The sequence below is a fragment of the Schistocerca piceifrons genome, chromosome 1, assembly GCF_021461385.2.
Source record: "Schistocerca piceifrons isolate TAMUIC-IGC-003096 chromosome 1, iqSchPice1.1, whole genome shotgun sequence".
Lineage (NCBI taxonomy): Eukaryota > Metazoa > Arthropoda > Insecta > Orthoptera > Acrididae > Schistocerca > Schistocerca piceifrons.
In genome coordinates, this window is record NC_060138.1 from 326,148,766 (window position 1) to 326,171,753 (window position 22,988).

At 38.2% G+C, this 22,988-nt stretch overlaps 1 protein-coding gene across 2 annotated transcripts in view; it reads left to right on the forward strand.

Annotated features, from left to right (window-relative positions):
- The window catches only part of LOC124782548 (double-stranded RNA-binding protein Staufen homolog 2), a 257,615-nt gene that overhangs the window by 73,880 nt on the left and 160,747 nt on the right, over nt 1-22,988 (forward strand). For both annotated transcript variants that reach the window (XM_047253950.1, XM_047253949.1), the window contains exons 5-6: nt 1,010-1,217; nt 7,434-7,591. In XM_047253950.1, the coding sequence (XP_047109906.1) occupies nt 1,010-1,217; nt 7,434-7,591 (366 nt within the window). The remainder of the gene's footprint in view (nt 1-1,009; nt 1,218-7,433; nt 7,592-22,988) is intronic.

A 22,988-nucleotide genomic window follows, 5' to 3' on the forward strand; every position in this document is an offset into this window, starting at 1 on the left:
ATCCTTTTACCTTGAGGCTTTCCTCTTTCTTGTTGAAGCTGTTCTCACATGTGTGTATTTCTGCAGCTTCTCTGTACAAGCGGGTGTGATAGTTCTTCTTTACAGCCAGAACTTCCGTGTTGGCGAATTTTACTACGTGGTCAGTCTCACACAGCGTGTGCTCTGCCACAGCAGTTTTCTCCACCTGCCCCAACCTGGAGTGTCAGTTGTGTTCTGTAATACTGGTGTTGATCAATCGTCCAGTCATTCCAACATGAACTTTGCCGCATGTGATGCGGCTGCAAGCTCGGCTTCAGTCCACCACCAGCAATAGAGAGTGAAACTTTGACAATGCCAGCCCCTCATGCTGGTGAAACGTCAGAAAAATCATCAGACGAACGTCGGCCGAAGAACCCGAGACAGCAGTCAACAGGCAGCTTGTATATGAGATCACGGCAAATCCTTGTGAAACAAAAAACACATAGGGAGCATAGATACATGCTACAGTGATCCTGTCTAAAGGTCATTGATTCACAAATTTTGGTCAAGAGGGGGACAGTACTGTCAGCTCTTACAGTTGACTATTACCAGTTATATATTCCACATTTTCCTAAGGTTAAAACCATCGACAAGTATAACTAAATCAATTATCAAATGTACTTCAGTAGCTTCCCTGGAAAGTAAATCTCAGAAGGATGAAACAGATGTTAAAAGCTGGACATTTTTTATCGTCCATGCTTGTCTGTATGCAGTGCTCAGCCACAGCAGATCTATCAGGCTGTAGCAGTCAGATATACAGAAGATACTATGCACAACATTCTTCAACTGTCTGTAAAATTTGCTGTGCATTGAATATATTTTACATACAGTTCAAGAACATTTTATAGTTGTTACATGGTCATGTTACTGATATATTTATAACTACATGAGCTGGCGTCATACAGTTGCCAAAGACATGTAAAATTTCTTTGTCAATGTTATGTTTGTTTTTGTTGTGCACTGTATATTGTTTTCTTCCTTGCTGTTTTAGATTCAGCACCAGTACCGTCTGACAAATGAACAAGGACCACCCCACAAAAAACGTTTTACAGTTACATTAAAGCTAGGCGATGAAGAGTATTCAGCCGAGGGTGCGAGTATTAAAAAAGCACAACATTCAGCTGCAAGTGAGGCCCTACAGCACACACAATACAAGCATCCTCCGCCAAAAACTTCTCGGAACATTAGAACAGGAAAAAGTAAGTGTTACAGATTATTTACGTGTGCTATTCTGTATGATTGAAATGTTGATAAAGGCTGTTGGAACTTGAATAGCTTAATGTATGTGTGTTGGGAGATAATGGAAACTGATTAATAATTGCTGCTTGAATAATTGGAAAAAAATTGTGTGGGAAGAATAATTGAGAGAAATTGGAAGGTAATTTACGGATCTGTATACAATTCTGGGTGACTTCAACTGATACCAATATTAACAGACTTCAGTATCAATACATTCAAGGTCAGCATTCATAATTTGCATTACGTACTGCTTCACATTAATTGCTTTGTGTGTAGTCTTGATTATAACAATGCCGATGCAGTATCACTCCTCCACTATTCGTGCAAATTCCTCTTTATCTACTCTGAACCTCCTGATGCAGGATCTCAGCGCTGGGCAAAATGATGAACAACAGGACTGCACATCTCACATACGTGAATTAATTTTACCTTTCTAATAACTTCTTATAAGACTTTTCATGTATGATTGAGATACATATGTTTTAACAATACGAGTATGACAGATCCAAGCATACGTCTGCAATCTGCCACTTATAGAAACAAAATGCGAAGATGCAGGAATTAATAAATTGAAGAACTTATTTCTTCTTTTGTTTCATGCAGATGTATCGAAACATGATCCTTGCCACAAAACCACCCGTTAATTTACCTTTGGTGTTGTGTATATCCCCTTCAGTTTACATGTAGCTTACGAGTATAAAAAGAAAAGAACAAAAAAATTGTATGATTCAACACAAACTCTAGTGAACTGCAGCTGATCAAACCTATTTTTTTATTCTCTTTTGTGTGGAGGTAATGGAAATTCATGTATGGAAAGAGAAAGAACTTGAGAAGTTTGTATACTGCTGCTCTGTCTGAACTGTAAGGGTTGTAGAAGTGCTGAGTTGTCAACAGACACTTAAAGGAGACTGAAAACTTTACTAGCCCTTGGATGAATCCTCTAATGAGCTGGAGTGTGCGCGCTCCCACACACACACACACACACACACACACACACACACACACAAAGTGGTGCTACGAAGTGTGTTCAGCCGCCACTGTGTGTGTGTGTGTGTGTGTGTGTGTGTGTGTGTGTGTGCGTGCGCGCGCGCTAACTGGTGAGTTGTCTCCTTTACTTCTGCCAGAACTTTCCTTACCACATTTTTATGAGTATTGATCGCCTCTGACAGTTGAAAGACTTGCGACAGGCCAGTGGTTCATGCACCAGGCCATTGGGTCATACAGCGTTATTGTTATGATAAAATTTGAAAATATGGTAAAGCCTTTATAAACATGCTTAAAACATCCATAGTGTATATTTCTTTCTTTAATTGCAGTGAACACACACAAATTGCCATCAGTTGATTGTTTTTGGTCCTTAATGACGATCTTAGACCTCTTAGGAAAATGGAAACCAATTATGAGGTTCATTCAAGTGAAACCTGGTCAGTGCATCTACCTTTGCCGTACACGTAAGGTGGCACCACGTAACTGTGGATATGGTGGCGCCATCTATTGGTAAAGAGACTGACATGTGCACACCGTTCGATGTTGCATAGCGTCAGTGTGGTTTCACATCGAAGAGAAGGTGGCCACACAAGTTGTTGTCCACTACTGAACATGCAGGGGAGTAAGCAGGAACAAAGAGGAGTGCTCGTCCTGGACAGGCTCATTGTGTCATCACACCGGAAATGGTTGCGAAAGTGATTGCTTTAGTCTTGACAACCACAAAATCACCGTGGATGAGATCTGTCGGTTACTGGGTATTAGCGTGGGCAACGCCCACACCATAATACATCAACACTTGAACTTTCAGAAAATCTGTGCATAGTGGACCCCACCAACTGACCGCCAAGCAGCGCAGTACTAGAATGTTGCTGTCTGAGTCCCCTGCAACGTTATCATGAAAAGGAATACGTTTTTCTATCACATATTGCCACATGTGACCAAACATGGTGTAACCATTTTGAACTGGAAAGTGAGCATCACATATTGTCACATGTGACCAGACATGATGTAACCATTTTGAACCGGAAAGTGAGCATCACAGTAAGCAGTGGAAACATGCGACTTCACTACCTCCAAAGAAATCAAAGGCGGTGCACCGCAAAGGCTTCTGGGAAGCACAAATTGAAACTATTAGTGACTGGGGAAAAAAATGAGCATTCAAGGATATCACAACTGAGGATCTTCCTGTGCATTATACAACCAAAGGCTCATGAGTAACAAGTTCCACAATTTCTAGAAGAGAAAGGATTGCCACAGAAGGCTGTTCCATTGCTTGATAACACCACTTCACATCCTGAAGAAAGGATTTTTGTATCTTATGATGCTGATGGTGAATGAGAAAGATAGTGACTGTATCAGTCATTGTACCACATTGCAGTGTGTCAGTACTCTTCTAGATTATGTGGCCAGAGGGGTTTTTAGTTCAATGACATTATTACTGTAAGAAAAATTTGAAATGCTGCCTGGCAAAGTGTCAATTCTTCTCAGAAGCAGACAAATATCACAGACTATTTTAAGAAATAAACAGGTCTACAGTACCTATGCATGGGACTTGAATAAAATTTCAGACAGAGGATACTTGTTTGAAAATATCTCAGTCATTCATATTTTTTGATTATTTGTGCATCTTCTTCTCCATATCATTCCGAATAATGGCAGATATACTGTATTGTAAAAAAATGAGGTTGGTATAGGACATCATCACTTTAATGACAGTCTAACTGACTTAAAAAATGTAAAACTGAAGGATGGCGAAAGTACTTTCAAAATAAACGTGTACAGCATAATATCACCCCAATTATGAATAACAAAATATCAAGTGATTATATTAGAGGGAAACATTCCATGTAGGAAAAATATATCTAAAAACAAAGATGATGTGACTTACCAAATGAAAGTGCTGGCAGGTCGACAGACACACAAACATACACACAAAATTCAAGCTTTCGCAACAAACTGTTGCCTCATCAAAGGAGAGGGAAAGACGAAAGGATGTGGGTTTTAAGGGAGAGGGTAAGGAGTCATTCCAATCCCGGGAACGGAAAGACTTACCTTAGGGGGGAAAAAGGACGGGTATACAATCGCACACACACATATCCATCCACACATATACAGACACAAGCAGACATATTTAAAGACAAAGAGTTTGGGCTAAATGAAAATGAAAGATAAAAATATATGGGGAGAGATAAAGGTGAACTAGAAAACAACTGGAGATCTGGTATGAAAAAAGGCGAAAAAGTGTTGGTTAAGTTGATCCTGTGGTGAACTTGGGTTGGTAAACAACGATGTGCATAAAGGTTAGGTGGTTGTGTTGCCGCTAAAACACCTTAAAGGACGGAGAAATTCGGGAAAATTTCGAAAAAACTACGTGTAAATGTATTAAAAGGAGTGGTGTTGTGGTGAAAGATTACGAAAATGGGGCTAACAATTGTCTGACGAAGAAATAATGACGTTAAAACCTGTGGGGAGCGGCTAAAAATGATCAGTGATGTGCGAAAAACTGAAGTGGAAATAAAGTGAAAGTTATTAGAACTAGCCGAAATGGTTGTTTAATACGTGAAAGCAACTGTTATTGAACTAGAAACGGTGGATTTTATAGCACCGGTAGTGTTGAAAGCGGAAAATAAATTTTTTTTTGTTATGGTTTGGAAGTGGGTTACGTATTATTGAGTATGACTCTTTGTCTTTAAATATGTCTGCTTGTGTCTGTATATGTGTGGATGGATATGTGTGTGTGTGTGTGCGAGTGTATGCCCGTCCTTTTTTCCCCCTAAGGTAAGTCTTTCCGCTCCCGGGATTGGAATGACTCCTTACCCTCTCCCTTAAAACCCACATCCTTTTGTCTGTCTCTCTCCTTCCCTCTTTCCTGATGAGGCAACAGTGTGTTGCGAAAGATTGAATTTTGTGTGTATGTTTGTGTTTGTTTGTGTGTCTGTCGACCTGCTAGCACTTTCATTTGGTAAGTCACATCATCTTTGTTTTTAGATATAAAATATCAAGTGAACAAGTGAACCATAGTTGAGACTAAAATAATATGTGAAGCAACGAAGATGACAAATGCAAAGCTAGAGAAAGAGAATACAATGGTCATTAGGGCAGATAACAGAAATACAGGGGTAATTGTTTATGAATGACTATATTACAAAGACAAAAGAGGGTTTTCTTTCTTTGTTTCTTTTTATTTTTTTTTCCAGAAAATAAAATAATTAGTAATTCACAGAGACTCAAGTGTGAAGCTCCTACATAAAAAGCTCCCAATTTCTTCATAACAAACATTTCCACAGTTCCTAAAGAAATGTAAACATCATTTTGAATAAATGTGCAAGAAATTAACTAACAAATAACATACACGTAAATCTTCAGGAGAAGTAAGTGGTTGTGATTTCTTACCACATTCTTTATATTTTATCTTTGCAATATTCAGAACATTAATTGGATTCTTCATAATGATGAAATTTGGGAATCTGTATGAATACAGGTTTATTAGCAGGAATGTGCGAAGGAAACATAATGAATATTAATTCAGGTTTTTATCCCTTGTGTACACTTACCAATCTTGCAGAAGCAAATTTCAATTTTAATTGTAATGGATATTGAATTAATTGCAAATTCAAATGAATCGTAGTTGTGAACAACTGTGTGAGAGAAACTGTCAATGATAACTGGAATTTGCTTTACAGATTATGATCACATGGTGTCGTGTTAACTATTTACCAATGCATTGTCAAACAAACATGTGTGACTACTGTGTTGCACATGCATGGTCTGCTACATCTCTGGTAGGTGTGTACATTTCTCCAGCCACCTGGTGGGATAAAGTGTTCTGCTCTTGAAAATTCCTTTCATAAAAAATGAAAGAATCCAGTAATAAGGATAGTGTTTGTTTTTTTTCATGTGTGCAATAATTTTAAGATAATCAACTGAGCTTCTCAGCTTGGCAGTTTACAGTCTGCATTTTAAAGAATGCATGCTATATCGCTGTAGTGCTTGGACAAGAAGCTATAGCATCTGCAGCTGCTAGCTGTTTCATAAAGAATGATCCATAGAAAATTCTTGTGTATATGCAATGGAATATGAAAGTTTTCAATAAAAAAACATTTAAAACAAAGCTGCACATGGGTAGATATTAGGTACAGCTAGTAAAGTTTGATAAATTATTAAATTGTGTACAGGAGGCATAGTACAAATAAGCTGATATCAGATATGATTTCAGTGCCCAAAAAAACGCATTATTACCTTTTCTTTATATGAACTTATGACTTGTCGCCTGAATATGTTTCTTATATTTCATTTTATCTGTATCTACTATCGTGTTATAATTTCGTGTTTTGACTCGTTCCACGACCATGGAGACTTCTCCTTAATTTGGTCCCACGGAACAATAAATAAATTAAAAAAAAAATCTACAGAACTACAATTGTACACAGGCATGCACCTCTTTGTCTGAAGTAAATTGATGGCCAAAAACATCTTTCTTCGGGATTCCAAAAAAGGGAAATCCAATGGGAGAGATTGGGACTGTATGGAATACGTGTAACGGCTTCCAAGTGAAACATCTGCAGTGTAGTCGTAACAGGCATGCCTGCTCTGGGAAAGCCATGATGACCTTTTCTTTGACTACAAGGGCCTGCTGTTCATTGACTTTCTGGAACACAGCACCACAACTAATGCATGGTGATAGTGTGAACACTCTGCAAAAATTAAAGCCAAATACCAAAGAATGTTGACAGGCAGCATTGTTCTGTGCCAGATAATGCCAGCTCACATGTTGACAAGGTTATTCCAGTTATTTTGGCTAAGCTGTGAAAAGTTTGCTAAGAAGACTTACACATCTTCCATACAGTCCCAATCTTTCCCCGTGCGATTTCCATATTTTTGTAGCCCTGGAGAATGACATTTGTGGTCATTGGTGTGCTTTGGATGAAGAGGTGCACGCCTGGATACAGTCATGTTTGCAGAGGCAATTGCAAACCTTTTTCCATGAAGGCAGTGACAGTCTTGTTTCATGGTGGGATAAATGTATTAAAAATTATGGTAACTTCTTTTGAGATGATAAACAATTTACTTACTTTTTTCCAACTATCTTTTTTTGATTTGATTGCCTCTTATATGATATTTAAGATTTTCTTTTCAAAGTATTTTCAGTGATTTTTTTAAAAAAAAAATGCATTTGAAATTTGTTGTAGGTAATATCACTCCCACAGTTGAGCTAAATGCATTGGCAATGAAGAGAGGGGAGCCAGCAGTTTATACTTTCATAGAACCTCCACATAACGGAACACCGCACAATATGTATTTGCCTCCGCCACCTCATAATTTTAATTATAGGGGAATGTATAATCAGGTGAGTTTCGCTATACTGAGCTCCATTTATTTACTTGGAAGGTATCTGGAACATGATGGAAATTTAGGAATACTTTTAAATTTAGCAAATGATGTTTTTATCAATACTGTAAGGTTTTAAGTTGATTTTAATTTTTGTTCATCATGAATGGACAAGGTATTTCATCATGTACAACCAGTATAGCTCTTTTGCCAATCATTTATTGATTGTCTTTATGTAATGGGTTTGATTGCGATAACAGTCTTCTATTAGTTGATAGCTTGTCCAGTAAATGGGGGAGACCAGTATCTTCTAATGAAGAGAAAATGCTAATGAATCATAACTGTGTAGTCCATGAGTTTTATGAGTTACAATATTAAATTGATGTGGCAGCTTTGTATGTGGTAGGTATGTACTGCTTATGCGTTATTGGAAGTAGTGCTGATTCATGTCCACAGTGTTGGTCTCTACATTTACATATCGAGTTTGATGCCACTCGGAAAAATTAAACAAATTTTCATGCTTTATTCAGTGATGCATATATTTTCATGAAGAATGGAGAATGGAACTGAGCGCATTGTGAAAGCATTCAGTTGCAGGTTGCTCATGCTATAAATGTGTCTGTGAACTGCTTAAGACACACTGGGAATGGTGGCATTAGGATTGGCAAGGGAAATTTACCAAGCTGAATAAGGAACATTCCAGGAAAAATGTGGAAAACTAAATTAACAATTTTGATAAGTGTGCCTTTAGATGGAGAATATAAAATTTTCCTAAAACATGATAACTACTCAAAGAGGAGATAGCCTTTTAGGGCAGCAGCTAGTCACTGGAAATGGTTCATTTATGATACCAAAGGCGGAGGGAAATGACTAGTAATAATGTTAGAGTAATAAAGAAACATGTGAAACATTTAAAGTTTATGGAATTTTCAACCGAAGATTAACATAAGGCCATAGATTACCTCCTAACAGTTTAGATTTAAACAGAATGAAACTCCACATGACTACATTGAAAAAATACCCACAAAACAAGAATTTTAATACACATCACATCGCAGCTAAAGTGATGGAAGAAAGATTTCTTACTTATTTCAGTCGATTTCGTAAATGTGAGATGTATTATCTTTCACTGAAACAAAGATGTATATCTGACAACTGTACCATATGTCATTAATCTATAGAACAACAATAACAGTAGGAGTAATTGTGAAAGTGTTGGTAACAATAATGACACATACTGTAATACTGCAGTGATTGGAATCCAAAATATTGTATGTTGTTAGCATTGGAGGTCATGGCACATGGTACAGACATGAATAACAAATGCGCATTCTGTCCCACCCTCCACTGTGTAGTTTCCAGTGCACAGCTGCTAGCTGCTTCTCCTGATAATGCCATACGCCAGCTGTAAAAAGTCCCCCCTCCCCTCCCTCCCTCCCTCTCTCCCTCCCCCCCCCCCCCCCCCCCCTCTCTCTCTCTCTCTCTCTCTCTCTCTCTCTCTCTCTCTCTCTCTCTCTCTCTCACACACAACACACACACACACACACACACACACTCTCATACTCTCATATTGAGAGTATGTTTTTCACTCTGGAAGATTTTCATGGACAGGAAATTGACATATATAAGGAAATTTTTACAAAATTCAGAGAGATTCACAATTGATCAGCATCTATTGTGACAATTGGTAGCAGCCCCTCAACATAATTAAATAAAATGTAATGTAATGTGCATAGACAGACAATACGAGGATTTTCGGATGTGCAATTTGCAATTAGTACTTTGGAATCGGTTAAAACCTTCAAGTATCTAGGACTATATGCCTGCAACAATTTAAAGTGAAACGACCACATTTGTGTAACCTTGAGGGAGGCAGATGCTGGTGTCTGATTTATTCATAAAATTGCAAAGAATATGTCACTCAGATAACAATCATGCAACCAATTCTGGAGGATTTTATGTCTGCTTGGAAGCCTTACTAAGTTGGATAGAGGGCTACAAGAACAGCTCCATGCTTTCTCACAGATTTGTGTGCTCAGAGTAAGAATGTCTCAGAATTACCCTATGAGTTTCAACGGGGTATGTCACAGGAATGGTGTTGTGCTTTGTGGAGACATTTACTCACAAAATTCCAAGAACTAAACTCCAGAGCAAGTCAAGATACTATTTGCTCCAACATTCAGCTCATGTAGGTGTTATGAAGCTAAAGCTAAAATGAAAGAAATTTAGGATCACATGGTGTGTGTGTGTGTGTGTGTGTGTGTGTGTGTGTGTGTGTGTGTGTGTGTTGGGGGTAGGGGCAGGGTTTGTCAATCTTTCATGTGTAGCAACTGTATTTGAAATAGGACGTGATAGAAGTGAAACTGATATACTATGAGCCTTAAAATATCCATTAGTTTGTGGATTGTAGATGTAGATGCAGATGTAGAATTGTGTATTTTAATGTTACCACTGGTATTTGTTGCTGGAGAGGATTTAATCAGGGTGCCAATTCCATGAACATTGTCAGTGAGTTGTCTGTTCATAATTACCTTTACATTTAAATCTTCTCTTTCTGCACTCATGTCACTCCTTGAAGTTTTGGTCCTAGTATGAAGTGGCACTCGTAGCTATATCGAACTTCTTCACCACCTTCAGGAAAGCGCTGTGACAATGGAAAATTATGTTTACTACCCACTAGCTATGAATCGCATAACGAGTTCATCTCAAAATCCTTCTGTATTTAACAGTCCCCATAACACTTTCAACATATCAATTAAACATTTACATTTAAGCTCTTAATAAATAACCTTGTCTTCAAACAGATTGCTAGTATCCCAAGGTCAAGAATTAATTAATTAACTCATTCATTAATTCCATACAATCTTCTTCCTTTTTTGTTTTTTGGAACAACAGCAGTCGTCATTCCGACCTCTTCTTTATTGACATCCGTGACACCCCAAGTCGCAACGTCAGACTGTAAATGGCTCCTTCCCACCTTTAAAACACTAGCTATCTGTCATGCCTTGTGGTGGTACTGTGGTTACATTTACATTTTGTACCTGAGCATAAATAAAAAAATGTGCACACAGTAGTTCGTCTTTCCTGTAGCACTGTTACCATAAATTAAGGTTTCTACATGACCCATCTTTTGTTTGCACAGTAGGAAGGAAGTGGGGCATGTTGCTACCTTGAATAGCAACATGTACCACCACAGTATAAATTGATATTGGATGAGAATGAATAAAATATATTCTGGCAGTCATCTCCCCCCCCCCCCTCTCCCTTCCCCATAATATTAAGTTATTTTCAGTGTGAAACATTTTAAAGCAAGGTGCTGCACACAAGGAAATTTTCATTCTGCATACCAGTATGAAGTCTGTTCATGAAGGGCTTTTCTCGTGCACACCACACACCTCCATGTTTGTCTTTTCTTTGTTGTGGGTGGCAGAAGGTCTGTAAAATGCTTGGCTGTAAGGTGTGTTGCTATCAGTGTTGTAGGTGTGCATGGTACTGATGTGGCAAAGATATGGCCAGTTGTTTGCCAAGACTAATGGTGAAGTTCATTCTGCTTTGTTTGCCACTGTGCTTCTTGTACAGAGCATGCAATGTCCAACTGGTGGAAAACTTGCGATAATATTTTTTCAGCCTGCTCCTGGCCATCTGGTAGCCGTGCAACTGAGAATCACACCTATCCACACCTCCAATGTTGTTCTTGTAATCGGTGAACAAGTCCCTCCTTCGAGTTTACATTTAAAAATGTATCATCAGGGAAGATGCTGACCACAACAACACCTCTTTTGCGTATCATTTCATTACCATGTATTTGTCTCTATACCTTGTTACATACTCCCCTTTTCTCAGCGTTTTCTTTTTGATGAAATCAAGGAACCTGTCCCTGTCTTGCCACATTGTGCCGACAACATCAGTATTGTTGCTGGTTAGTTTGTCACCAAATCTGGATTGGTGCACCGGTTGTCAAGATAAATGCAGTAACCTTTCTTGAGTAGATCACATGTGAGCTCCTGAACAATTTGAGAGTTATTTTTTCCACTGGATAGTGGCTACATAATTAGTGTCCTTTCCATTGTAAACAGTTAAGTCCCATACATACCTGAAGCTGCTTTCACAGTGTTCATAAAATTTGATTCTGAATCTGCTGTGCTTTGATGGAATAAATTGTCTCCGCCCAAGTCATCCTTTCCAGAGCAACAACAATTTCTCAAAGGTGATGTTCCTTCCTGGTATGTGTACTGATCTATATTTATGCTGCAGATAATCCATGGTTGGGTGGGTTTTGAATAGTTTAGGTGAATTTTGAATAGTTTGGGTGAATTTAGAATAATTTTCTGCTTACAGTACCTAGTGGATCAAGCGAGTTAGTGTCACAAAAGTGGAGAAATTTCAGTAAAAGATGAAACCACCTTTCACTCATCAATTTCCTGAAGAAAGGTGTGTCAACTGAACCTCTCTTTGAAAAGTACACCATGTGTTCTAATTTGTGAATAATTCCTCCAAGGATGAGCATTCCAGTATGTGTTTTTACCTCATCCCTTGTAGTATCCTGCCAACTGCGTACCCTGAAGCATGCTGTTATATTGTGATGAGGAGCTATGAAATGTTGCGCACACAAGTTCGCTTGTTCATCTGTGCACAAAGCATCATGCATAAAACACACAAAACCACTCATCACATCATATTGTTTTATCAATACGCAAGTCGTTGAAGTGGCGTCAAATTGAAAGACTTGCACCCGGCGAACGGTGTACCCGACGGGAGGCCCTAGCCACACGACATTTTTATTTATATTGTTTTAGATGCTAGCTGTACCACTAAGAAATATGGATCACGAACAGAACTAGCACGCACAAATGCACTAGGTACTATCTGTTGCAGTAGTGTTTTGTCGTCAGATGTTTCTGAATCGAAGTCACCTTCACTTGCCTCAACATCCATATCTTGAACACTTTCAAAACTGCCACTGAAATTACCATCACTATCTAAAAGCAGCTGCTCTATCTCTGAATCTGATAAATGACTTCTTTTTGCCATTACAAAAGACCGCTCACTAATGTGGCGGTAAAGGCAGACGAAAAAGGTGTGCTTTTTGCAGCTGCTTCACAAGATGCGTACTGTCCATGCACATTTGAGTGGAAAATGTTATATCTAGCCCAGAATATGCTGTGTTTGCTGATGAGGGCTGCCATATATTGGACAAAACTCAACTAGTGCCACAGTTTCAATGGCAGACCGATAACTCGTAATTTTCACAAGCTACTAGCCACAGAAGGCAGTGGACAGATATATCCATCCAACCATCTGTGAATTAACAGAGTGGTGACAGGTATTTCCATTATACCCATTTAAAGGATTAAGAGACAGTTGTGTCGAAACATTATCAAAAAGGACCTGCAACTGTATCCTTTAGTGGCCCTTACATGCTCAATATTTTATGCACGATACTGAGTATTGCATAATAATATTGACCATCAGAGAGCAGTATTGACCATTTGCATAATATATTGAAAGCGCTCGGCAGATCTTTAAAAATATTAGTGCCCACTTAATGTCTTGTACAGTGTATTGTACCATTTAAGGATGATATTGTGCAGTACTGGCCAGTTCCTGTTGAGGCTTCATGATTTGCAGAGATGCAAATAACGCATACAGTGACACCATATGAATGTGAATACACCAGGAAAGAAAGTGAAAGGAATAATCTCTTGAAGTGTATCATAGGAAGTAGATTTGTTACATATTTAATACTTTTTAGTAATTAGCTTTAAAAACATCTGACAAAAGTATGTAAATGTAGAAAAATAACACTGCAACAGCTTGTTTTTTTGGAAGCTTGAAGTATTTATTGGAAAAACACATAACCGCACTACCTGCTGGTCTTAAACAATAATAAATCTTATTCCTTTGAGGTTTACAGATCAATTCCACCAGCGTGGAAAGTGAAAGCCGATGAGTGTATGAATATTATCTTTTCTATGTACATACGGTGTAATGGAGTTCATCAATATTTTGAAAGATTCCTCATTAATCCTTAAAAAATTCTGATAGTCATATAGCTCTGTTGCAAGCTCTCTTAATGTGTTTGTATGCCTGTTTGTAGAATGCCTTCCAAGCCACTTATTTGCTCATCACCTCTTCCTCTTGCTTTTCTTTTTGTATCATTTAGCGATTGCTTTCATAATACATACAAATTCTCAAGGGTTGGACGAAACACAGTGCATACAGTGCAAGAAATGCACATTTGAACATAAATGCAAATGCTAAACCAAGCCTGCAGGTTGCGCTGTTGTATTTGATCACAGGTGGCATCTGTGCAATGTCCTCAACATGTTGCAAGTGTCAGTCATAGTCAGAATTGTGTTTTGCATAGTTGTGAACCTGTTATGTTGAAGCTTTACTGTGAATTCGAACATGGGCAGATAGATGGTACTCATATGGTGGGGCTTCTGTAACCAAGATAGCCAAAGCGTTTAGTGCTTCAAGAGCCACCATATTGAATATTTATACCACATACAGGTAACTGGGAAAACGTCATCAGTTAAGTCACAAAGTTAGCAAAAGTATGTGTGGAGTGATTGTGATGGACATTCATGAAGAGTATTGTAATGAAAAATAAAGAGGATGACAGCTGCAGAAGTCACTGCAGAACTGAATGTCTCACTTGCAAACCCTGTCAGCACGAAAGCAATGCAATGGGAGCTCTAGAAGCAGGGCAAACTGGAATTAGAAAACCACAAACAGTGATGTAACTGCTTGTAACAGGAAAATATGGTGCTGAAACCACAGAACCTGGACTGTGTAGCAGTGAAATAAATTCATTTGGCCGGATGAGTCTTGTTTAACAGTGTTCCCAACTTCTGGCTGAGTTTGTCCCAGGAATGAAATGTGGCAGGGGTTTGGTGATGAATTGAGCAGCCATATTGTGGTACTTTATGGGTTCCATGTTTATTCTGCAAAATCACATTACTGCCAAGGATTGTGTGACCACTTGTGCGATCAGCTATATCCCATGGTACAACTTTTGTTCTCCAATGGTGATGCTGTGTTGCAAGCTGACAGGGTCCCTGTTTACACAGCTCATGTCATCCAGGACTTGTTTTTGTGAGTAAAAAGGTGAATTCTCTCTCCCCTGGCCACTGCAGTCAGCAGATGTCAATATTATGAGCCTTTGTGGTCTACTTTGGAGAGAAGGGTGCATGATAACTTCAAACCTCCATCATCATTACCTGATATTGCCAATATTTTGCAGGAAGAATAGTATAATATTCCCTTGAAAATCGTAGGACCTGTATTTATCCATTCTGAGACAACTGTATAACAGGATTCCTACACCGAATTAGACATGGTAATTTGTTGTGTTTACCGTATTTACTCATATCTAAGCCGCACTTTTTTTCCGGTTTTTGTAATCCAAAAAACCGCCTGCGGCTTAGAATCAAGTGCAAAGCAAGTGGAAGTTCTGAAAAATGTTGGTAGGTCCCACCACAACTAACTTCTGCCGTCAAATATATGTAGCGCTACACAGGCATGCTTTGTAGGCACAAAGATAAATACTGGCGCCAAAACCTCTGCGTCAGTAAATAAATTTAAAAAGAAAAGGTAGAAGACGAGCTTTTTTTTCTCCGCCCCGAGTTTCGACCACTGCATTTTCATACATTATCCAACGAAGTAAATACAAATTCCGTATTGTTCATCTTAGAATGTAGCAGAATTTCAATGTACTACGAAAATCCGACTGGCAAGATTGTTTGGGATGTTTGTCAATATGGCCAACTCTACGTTCTGAATTTTTTCCTACCAGTGAGAAGAGATGGTTGCTAATAGGAACCTGATGAAATGTGAATCACATGCAGTATTCTCTTCACCATAAGAATAATACGAATATAAACATTTTGCCATGTATTCTTGCGTGTTTGCTGCTATCTCATTTAAATCCTGTCTGCCTAATAAACTACGAAACTAGAGTGAGGCAACAGCAAACGCGGAAGAATATACGTATCGTGTCATGTTTTTATTCGTATTATTCTTATGCGCAATAGTGATACAGTCAGAAATGAAGCACAGCAACTGACTAGATTTTTAAATCTAAGATGACTCTAATTTCTATGCAGAATTTGATGTACTAAAGAAGCGGCCACAAAGATTTTCAAACGGTGAAAAGTTTTTGCCTAACTCTCGTTCAGAACATGTTCTATCATACGCAGTCTGTTATTTGGTTCTTGTTGATCATTATCAAAGAAAGCAGCAGTGTAAGTAACAACAAATAGCGGTCTCTTGCCGTTGTTTCGCTAATGAGACGATTCCTCTCTCTTTTTTTAAAAAAATTGTAAGCGGCGGTAGCGCGCACAAAAGCAAGCCATCCCGCGAGCGGCGACAGGCCGTAAACACGCACTATCAGAATGCGACAAACAATGCATGACACAGTATAGTAATGCATTTTCAGCTTAGAGTGACGTAAACACCTATAACAAAGAACACGGCACTTATCAGATCAAAGGAAAATAAGCAATCGATTCAAACCAGATGAAGCACGTGAAAAAGGAAGGGTACCCATATAAATACGGACGGAGCGCCTGACGCATAGCAATGGCTACCTGGTAAAGCTTAACTGCTAAGCTTACGACTCGAACCAAACTACTGTAGCTGTATCGTCATTCATTCGACCTAAATTGTGTCTCATATTACAATGGACCAACTTTGTTTCGATTTGGAGGTGCGGCCAAAAACTTTTCTCTCCCCTTGAATTTTGAGTCTCCAATTTCAGGTGCGGCTTAGATTCGGGAATTTTTTTTTCTTTTATTTCGAGTCTCATTTTTCAGGTGCGGCTTAGATTTGAGTGCGGCTTAGATTCGAGTAAATACGGTACATATTTTTGTATATCACTGAGCATCAACATTTTCACTATGAAACTAGAGTTCTAAATGACACAGTGTGGGCATAAATATTGTGCCATTCTTGGCCTCACACTTTTACTCAATATGTTGACATAGTATCATTGCACAATAAATATTGAGCCTGGTAGGGCCTCGTTAGAGGTTTACTGTTACGCATGAGTTAAAGTGATCAAACAAAATTTCTTATGTCAAGTTCACTGGTGGTTCCTGAGTGAAATGTAAACATGACTTCTGTATCTACAGTTTTCAATTTCTTCGCATACCCTGTCAGGGTATTTGAACTCACAGAATATGCAATATTATGCATCAGAAAATGCCCATCAGTACAGTGAAGCACTGTTGCAGAAGGGTGTTTGGTGCACAATGTTTGGTGTCTACATCACAACACAGTTCTTTCACCAAACTGTTAATACTAAACAGTATGTCCAGAAACTGTGCAATTCATATGTAGATCAACTTACAGAAGGTGGAAGACTGTATAATGTTTTCAGAAACATTGAGCTTTGTCAGCCTGTACACAAGCAGTCTTATTGTAAGTATTTACTGCACCATTTTACTTTTGCCCACCCTGTGTGTGGTAACTGGTATGTTAGAAGGCAGTAATGTAAAGATTTTATATTTCAAATGCTGTGTACACTTCCACATGTAGTTATGTCCAGACAAAGACAATTTAATTTGAATACAGTTCAATTATATTTTGCATTAGTGACAGGCAAGTTCTAAATATAATGGGAAAATGTTAATTCATTTTGTGGTTTGATCGAAGCAACTCCACCACTTGCCATTTGACTGCTGGAGGAGATTTATATGTACAGTCATTCAAATAAGACCACCATCTGCTTCCCCCTACATGTTCCGTAAGCTACCATATGGTGTATGGCATAGGTTACCATGTACCACTATTAGTCATTTCATTTTCCATTCCACTTACAAATGGAGCAAGGGAAGAAGACTGTCTGTATGCTTCCATGCATGCCGTAATTCCTCTTTTTTCGTCTTTGTGGTCTGCATGTGAAATGTATGTTGGCAACAGTCGAATTGTTCTTTGATTAATTGCAAGTGCCTATTCTCAAAATATTCTCACTTGTATTTCATAAAAAGAATGTTATCTTCCTTCCAGGGTTTCCCATCAGAGATGAGCTATTCTTTCCTAAAACTCTCCCAGTAAACTGAAGTTGATGTGGCCGTGTCAAGCAGCACATCACTAATACAGTATTCGAATATTACTCATCTGCATTAACTTACATTTTTCTACGTTTAGAGTAAGTGGCCATTCATGACATCAAATAGAAATTGTGTCTGAGTCATCTTGTATCACTCACTGACCATACTTTTCAATACACTACAGCATTATCATCAGACAGTTGCAGATTGCTTCCCACTCAGCCCATCAGATCATTTACATATGCAGAGAACAAGAACAATACTATCACACTTCTGTGTGGCATTCCTGACGAATACCCTCGTCTCTGTCGAACACTCACAGTTAAGGGTAATGTACTGGATCCTATTACTTAAAAAGTCTTCGAGCCACTAACATATTTGGAAACCTGTTCCATATGGTTGGACAAATCATTAACAATGAAGATGGCATGTAACATACATCAAATTGGCATGAAATGTAGTAGCCACTTGTATATGCAATTGATGGGCATTTTACTGCAACGGCACAAAGTTTGTAGGAGTAATGCCATCTACCTTTTATATTTAATGAAAGATTACACAGAAGGTTTCTCATTCAGAAGTTGCATTTGAATGTTAGTATAGTAAGTAAAGTTTTGGCAAAATGTAAATAATTTGGCATTAATGGAAACCTCTCGTCAAACACTAGAAGCATCGAGTTGTCGTCAGGCATACAGGAAAAGAATGAAAACTGCTAGCTTTTGATCATGCCCCACAGGTACAGCTGACACAGTTTAACAGCATTTGAATGAATTATAGCTAAAGGGATAAGAAAAGAGTGTTTTCCCTTAAAAATAAAAATTTGATTGGATGGGATGAAATATCTCCTAGAGCAGTTAAAACTGTTTCTAATATATCAGCATCTCCATCTGAAATAATGAACCAATCATTTGAAGAAGCATGTTTCCCAGATGCTCAATAGTACATAGAAGTAAAGCAATTATTGAAGAAAAGCTCAAAGACACTGTAGGAAACTACCAACCAGTGAGTCTTCTCCCAATATTTTCAAAATAATCCAAAAATGTTGTTGTAATCCAGCTCGAGAATTTCATGGCAAAACCTAGTATCATCACTTTAAATCAGTTCGGCTTCTAGAAAGGGAAGAGTACAATATGTGACATCAACAAATTTGTTGAGGAAATTTGCTTATCTCTGGACAAGTCTAAAAAAGTCACAGGTATTTTCTGTGACCTTATGAAGGCTTTTGACTGTGTAAACACTCTCTACTGTTACAGAAATTAGAAAGAGACGGAGTAAATGGCAGTGCTTTGAAATGATTCAAATCATATTTAAAAGACAGAAAGCAAAGGATAGTTGTAACATCAGGTACAGGAAATTGTTTCGCAGAATGGAGAACTATTTCACGGGGTGTCCAACAAGATTCCATTTTAGGCCCAGCTCTGTTTTATTCTAGGTAAATGATACAACATTGTACTCATTTTTATTTTCAGATGATGCACCTGGACTCTTTGAAAGTGAGACCTCAGAACAAATTCCCCAAAGAGTCATTGACACTCTAAATAGTTCACGATATTGGTTTGATGTAAATGGATTAAAACTAAACATGAAAGGGATGTTTTTAGAAAAAAGTTCATCCTGGTCTTCATGTATAAGCTACTTGGCAAACAAGCTAAACAGTCTACCACTCACAATGACCGAATTGTGCTACGCGCATGACATTGACACTAAGAAAGTTGTTTGCCACAGTTATTTTGAAGCCATTGTAAGATACTGAATAACCATTTGGAGGAATGCAAGTAGTGTAATTAAATATTATTATTTCAACAAACTATCATTAGAAATATGTATAACATTTAGCCTATAGAGTCATGCTGACCTTTATTCAGGATCTACAAATTTTAACTATTCCAAGTATTTACATTTTGAATTTGTTTGTCTTTATCTGTACCAATCCAGTATTATTTATAGAAAACTTTTTTCAATATATGTATGATACAAGAAACAAAGATAATTTCATGTTGTCGTCTCATAGACTAAAACTCGTCTCCCAGACTCCTCAACATGGCTATGAAAATTAATAATAAATTAAAAATGAAAAACTTTCACAGTATGGAAATAAATTTAACGAAGATAAGATTACATGCCATCTTACTGCAAAAATGTTATTATTCACTCATGGAATTTTTAAATGATGATGAAGATTTCTTTATAGAGTAATAAAATAAATTATAATGATTTTATAAATTAGGATTGTTTTTGTTCTTTGTTTGACACATTTATGTATTTCTGGTTCATTATGTATATTGACAAGTCTCCTGTAGTGTGAATCAGTGTGTGTCATGTTGTTGTTGTTGTGGTGGTCTTCAGTCCAAGGTGGTCTTCAGTCCAAAGACTGGTTTGATGCAGCTCTCCATACTACCCTATCCTGTGCAAGCTTCTTCATCTCCCAGTATCTACTGCAACCTATATCCTTCTGAATCTGCTTAGTGTATTCATCTCTTGGTCTCCCTCTATGATTTTTACCCTTCACACTGCTCTCCAGTACTAAGTTGGTGATCCCTTGATGCCTCAGAACATGTCCTACCAACTGATTCCTTCTACTAGTCAAGTTGTGCCACGAATTTCTCTTCTCCCCAATTCTATTCAATACCTCCTCATTAGTTATATGATTATAGCACCAAATTTCGAAAGCTTCTATTCTCTTCTTGTCCAAACTATTTATCATCCATGCTTGACTTCCATACATGGCTACAGTCCATACAAATACTTTCAGAAAAGACTTCCTGACACTTAAATCTATACTCGATGTTAACAAATTTCTCTTCTTCAGAAACGCTTTCCTTGCCATAGCCAGTCAACATTTTATATCATCTCTACTTCGGCCATCATCAGTTATTTTGCTCCCCAAATAGCAATACTCCTTTACTACTTTAAGTGTCTCATTTCCTAATCTAATTCCCTCAGCATCACCCGACTTAATTAGACTACATTCCATTATCCTCGTTTTGCTTTTGTCAATGTTCATCTTATATCCTCCTTTCAAACACTGTCCATTCCATTCAGCTGCTCTTCCAGGTCCTTTGCTGTCTCTAACAGAATTACAATATCATCGGCAAACCTCAAAGTTTTTATTTCTTCTCCATGGATTTTAATACCTGTTCTGAATTTTTCTTTGTTTTATTTACTGCTTGCTCAATATAGAGATTGAATAACATAGGGGATAGGCTACAACCCTGTCTCACTCCCTTCCCAACCACTGCTTCCCTTGCATGCCCCTCAACTCTTATAACCGCCATCTAGTTTCTGTACAAATTGTAAATAGCCTTTCACTCCCTGTACTTTACCTCTGCCACCTTCAGAATTTGGAAGAGAGTATTCCAGTCAACATTGTCAAAAGCTTTCTCTAAGTCTACAAATGCTAGAAACTTAGGTTTGCCTTTCCTTAATCTATTTTCTAAGATAAGTCATAGGGTCAATATTGCCTCACGTGTTCCAATATTTCTACGGAATCCAAATTGATCTTCCCTGAAGTCAGCTTCTACCAGTTTTTCCATTCGTCTGTAAAGAAATCGTGTTAGTATTTTGCAGCCATGACTTATTAAACTGATAGTTTTGTAATTTTCACATCTGTCAAAACCTGCTTTCTTTGGGATTGGAATTATTATATTCTTCTTGAAGTCTGAGGGTATTTCGCCTGTCTCATACATCTTGCTCACCAGATGGTACAGTTTTGTCAGGACTGGCTCTCCCAAGGCTGTCAGTAGTTCTAATGGAATATTGTCTACTCCAGGGGCCTTGTTTCGACTTTGGTCTTTCAGTGCTCTGTCAAACTCTTCACGCATTATCATATCTCCCATTTCATCTTCATCTACATCCTCTTCCATTTCCATAATATTGCCCTCAAGTACGTCGCCCTTGTATAGACTCTCTATATACTCCTTCCACCTTTCTGCTTTCCCTTCTTTGCTTAGAACTGGGTTTCCATCTGAGCCCTTGATATTCATACAAGTGGTTCTCTTTTCTCCAAAGGTCTCTTTAATTTTCCTGTAGGCAGTATCTATCTTACCCCTAGTGAGATAAGCCTCTTACATCCTTACATTTGTCCTCAGCCATCCCTGCTTAGCCATTTTGCACTTCCTGTCGATCTCATTTTTGAGACGTTTGTATTTCTTTTTGTCTGCTTCATTTACTGCATTTTTATATTTTCTCCTTTCATCAATTAAATTCATTATCTCTTCTGTTACCCAAGGATTCCTACTAGTCCTCATCTTTTTACCCACTTGATCCTCTGCTGCCTTCACTATTTCACCCCTCAAAGCTACCCATTCTTCTTCTTCTACTGTATTTCTTTCCCCCATTCCTGTCAATTGTTCCCTTATGCTCTCCCTGAAACTCTGTACAACCTCTGGTTCTTTCAGTTTATCCAGGTCCCTTCTCCTTAAATTCCCATCTTTTTGTAGTTTCTTCATTTTTAATCTACAATTCATAACCAATAGATTGTGGTCAGAGTCCACATCTGCCCCTGGAAATGTCTTACAATTTAAAACCTGGTTCCTAAATCTCTGTCGTACCATTACATAATCTGTCTGAAACCTTCTGCTATCTCCAGGCCTCTTCCACGTACACGACCTTCTTTCATGATTCTTGAACCAAGTGTTAGCTATGACTAAGTTATGCTCTGTTCAAAATTCTACCAGGCGGCTTCCTCTTTCATTTCTTACTCCCAATCCGTATTCACCTACTGTTTCCTTCTGTTCCTTTTCCTACTATCAAATTCCAGTCACCCCTGACTATTAAATTTTTGTCTCCCTTCACTATCTGAATAATTTCTGTTATCTCATCATACATTTCATCAGTCTCTTCATCATCTGCAGAGCTGATTGACTTATAAACTTGTACTACTGTGGTAGGTGTGGGCTTTGTGTCTTTCTTGACCACAATAATGTGTTCACTGTGCTGATTGTAGTAGCTTATGCACACTCCTATTTTTTTTATCCATTAATAAACCTACTCCAGCATTACCTCTATTTGATTTTGTATTTACAACCCTGTATTCACCTGACCAGAAGTCTCGTTCTGCCTGTCACTGAACTTCACTAATTCCCACTATATCTAACTTTAATTGATCCATTCCCCTTTTTAAATTTTCTAACCGACCTGCCCGATTAATGGATCTGACTTCCACACTCCGATCCGTAGAACGTCAGTTTTCTTTCTCCTGATAATGACGTCCACCTGAGTAGTCCCCTCTCGGAGATCCGAATGGGGCTATTTTACCTCCAGAATATTTTACCCAAGAGGACGCCATCATCGTTTAACCATACAGTGAAGCTGCATGCCCTCGGGAAAAATTACGGCTGTAGTTTTCCCTTGCTTTCAGCC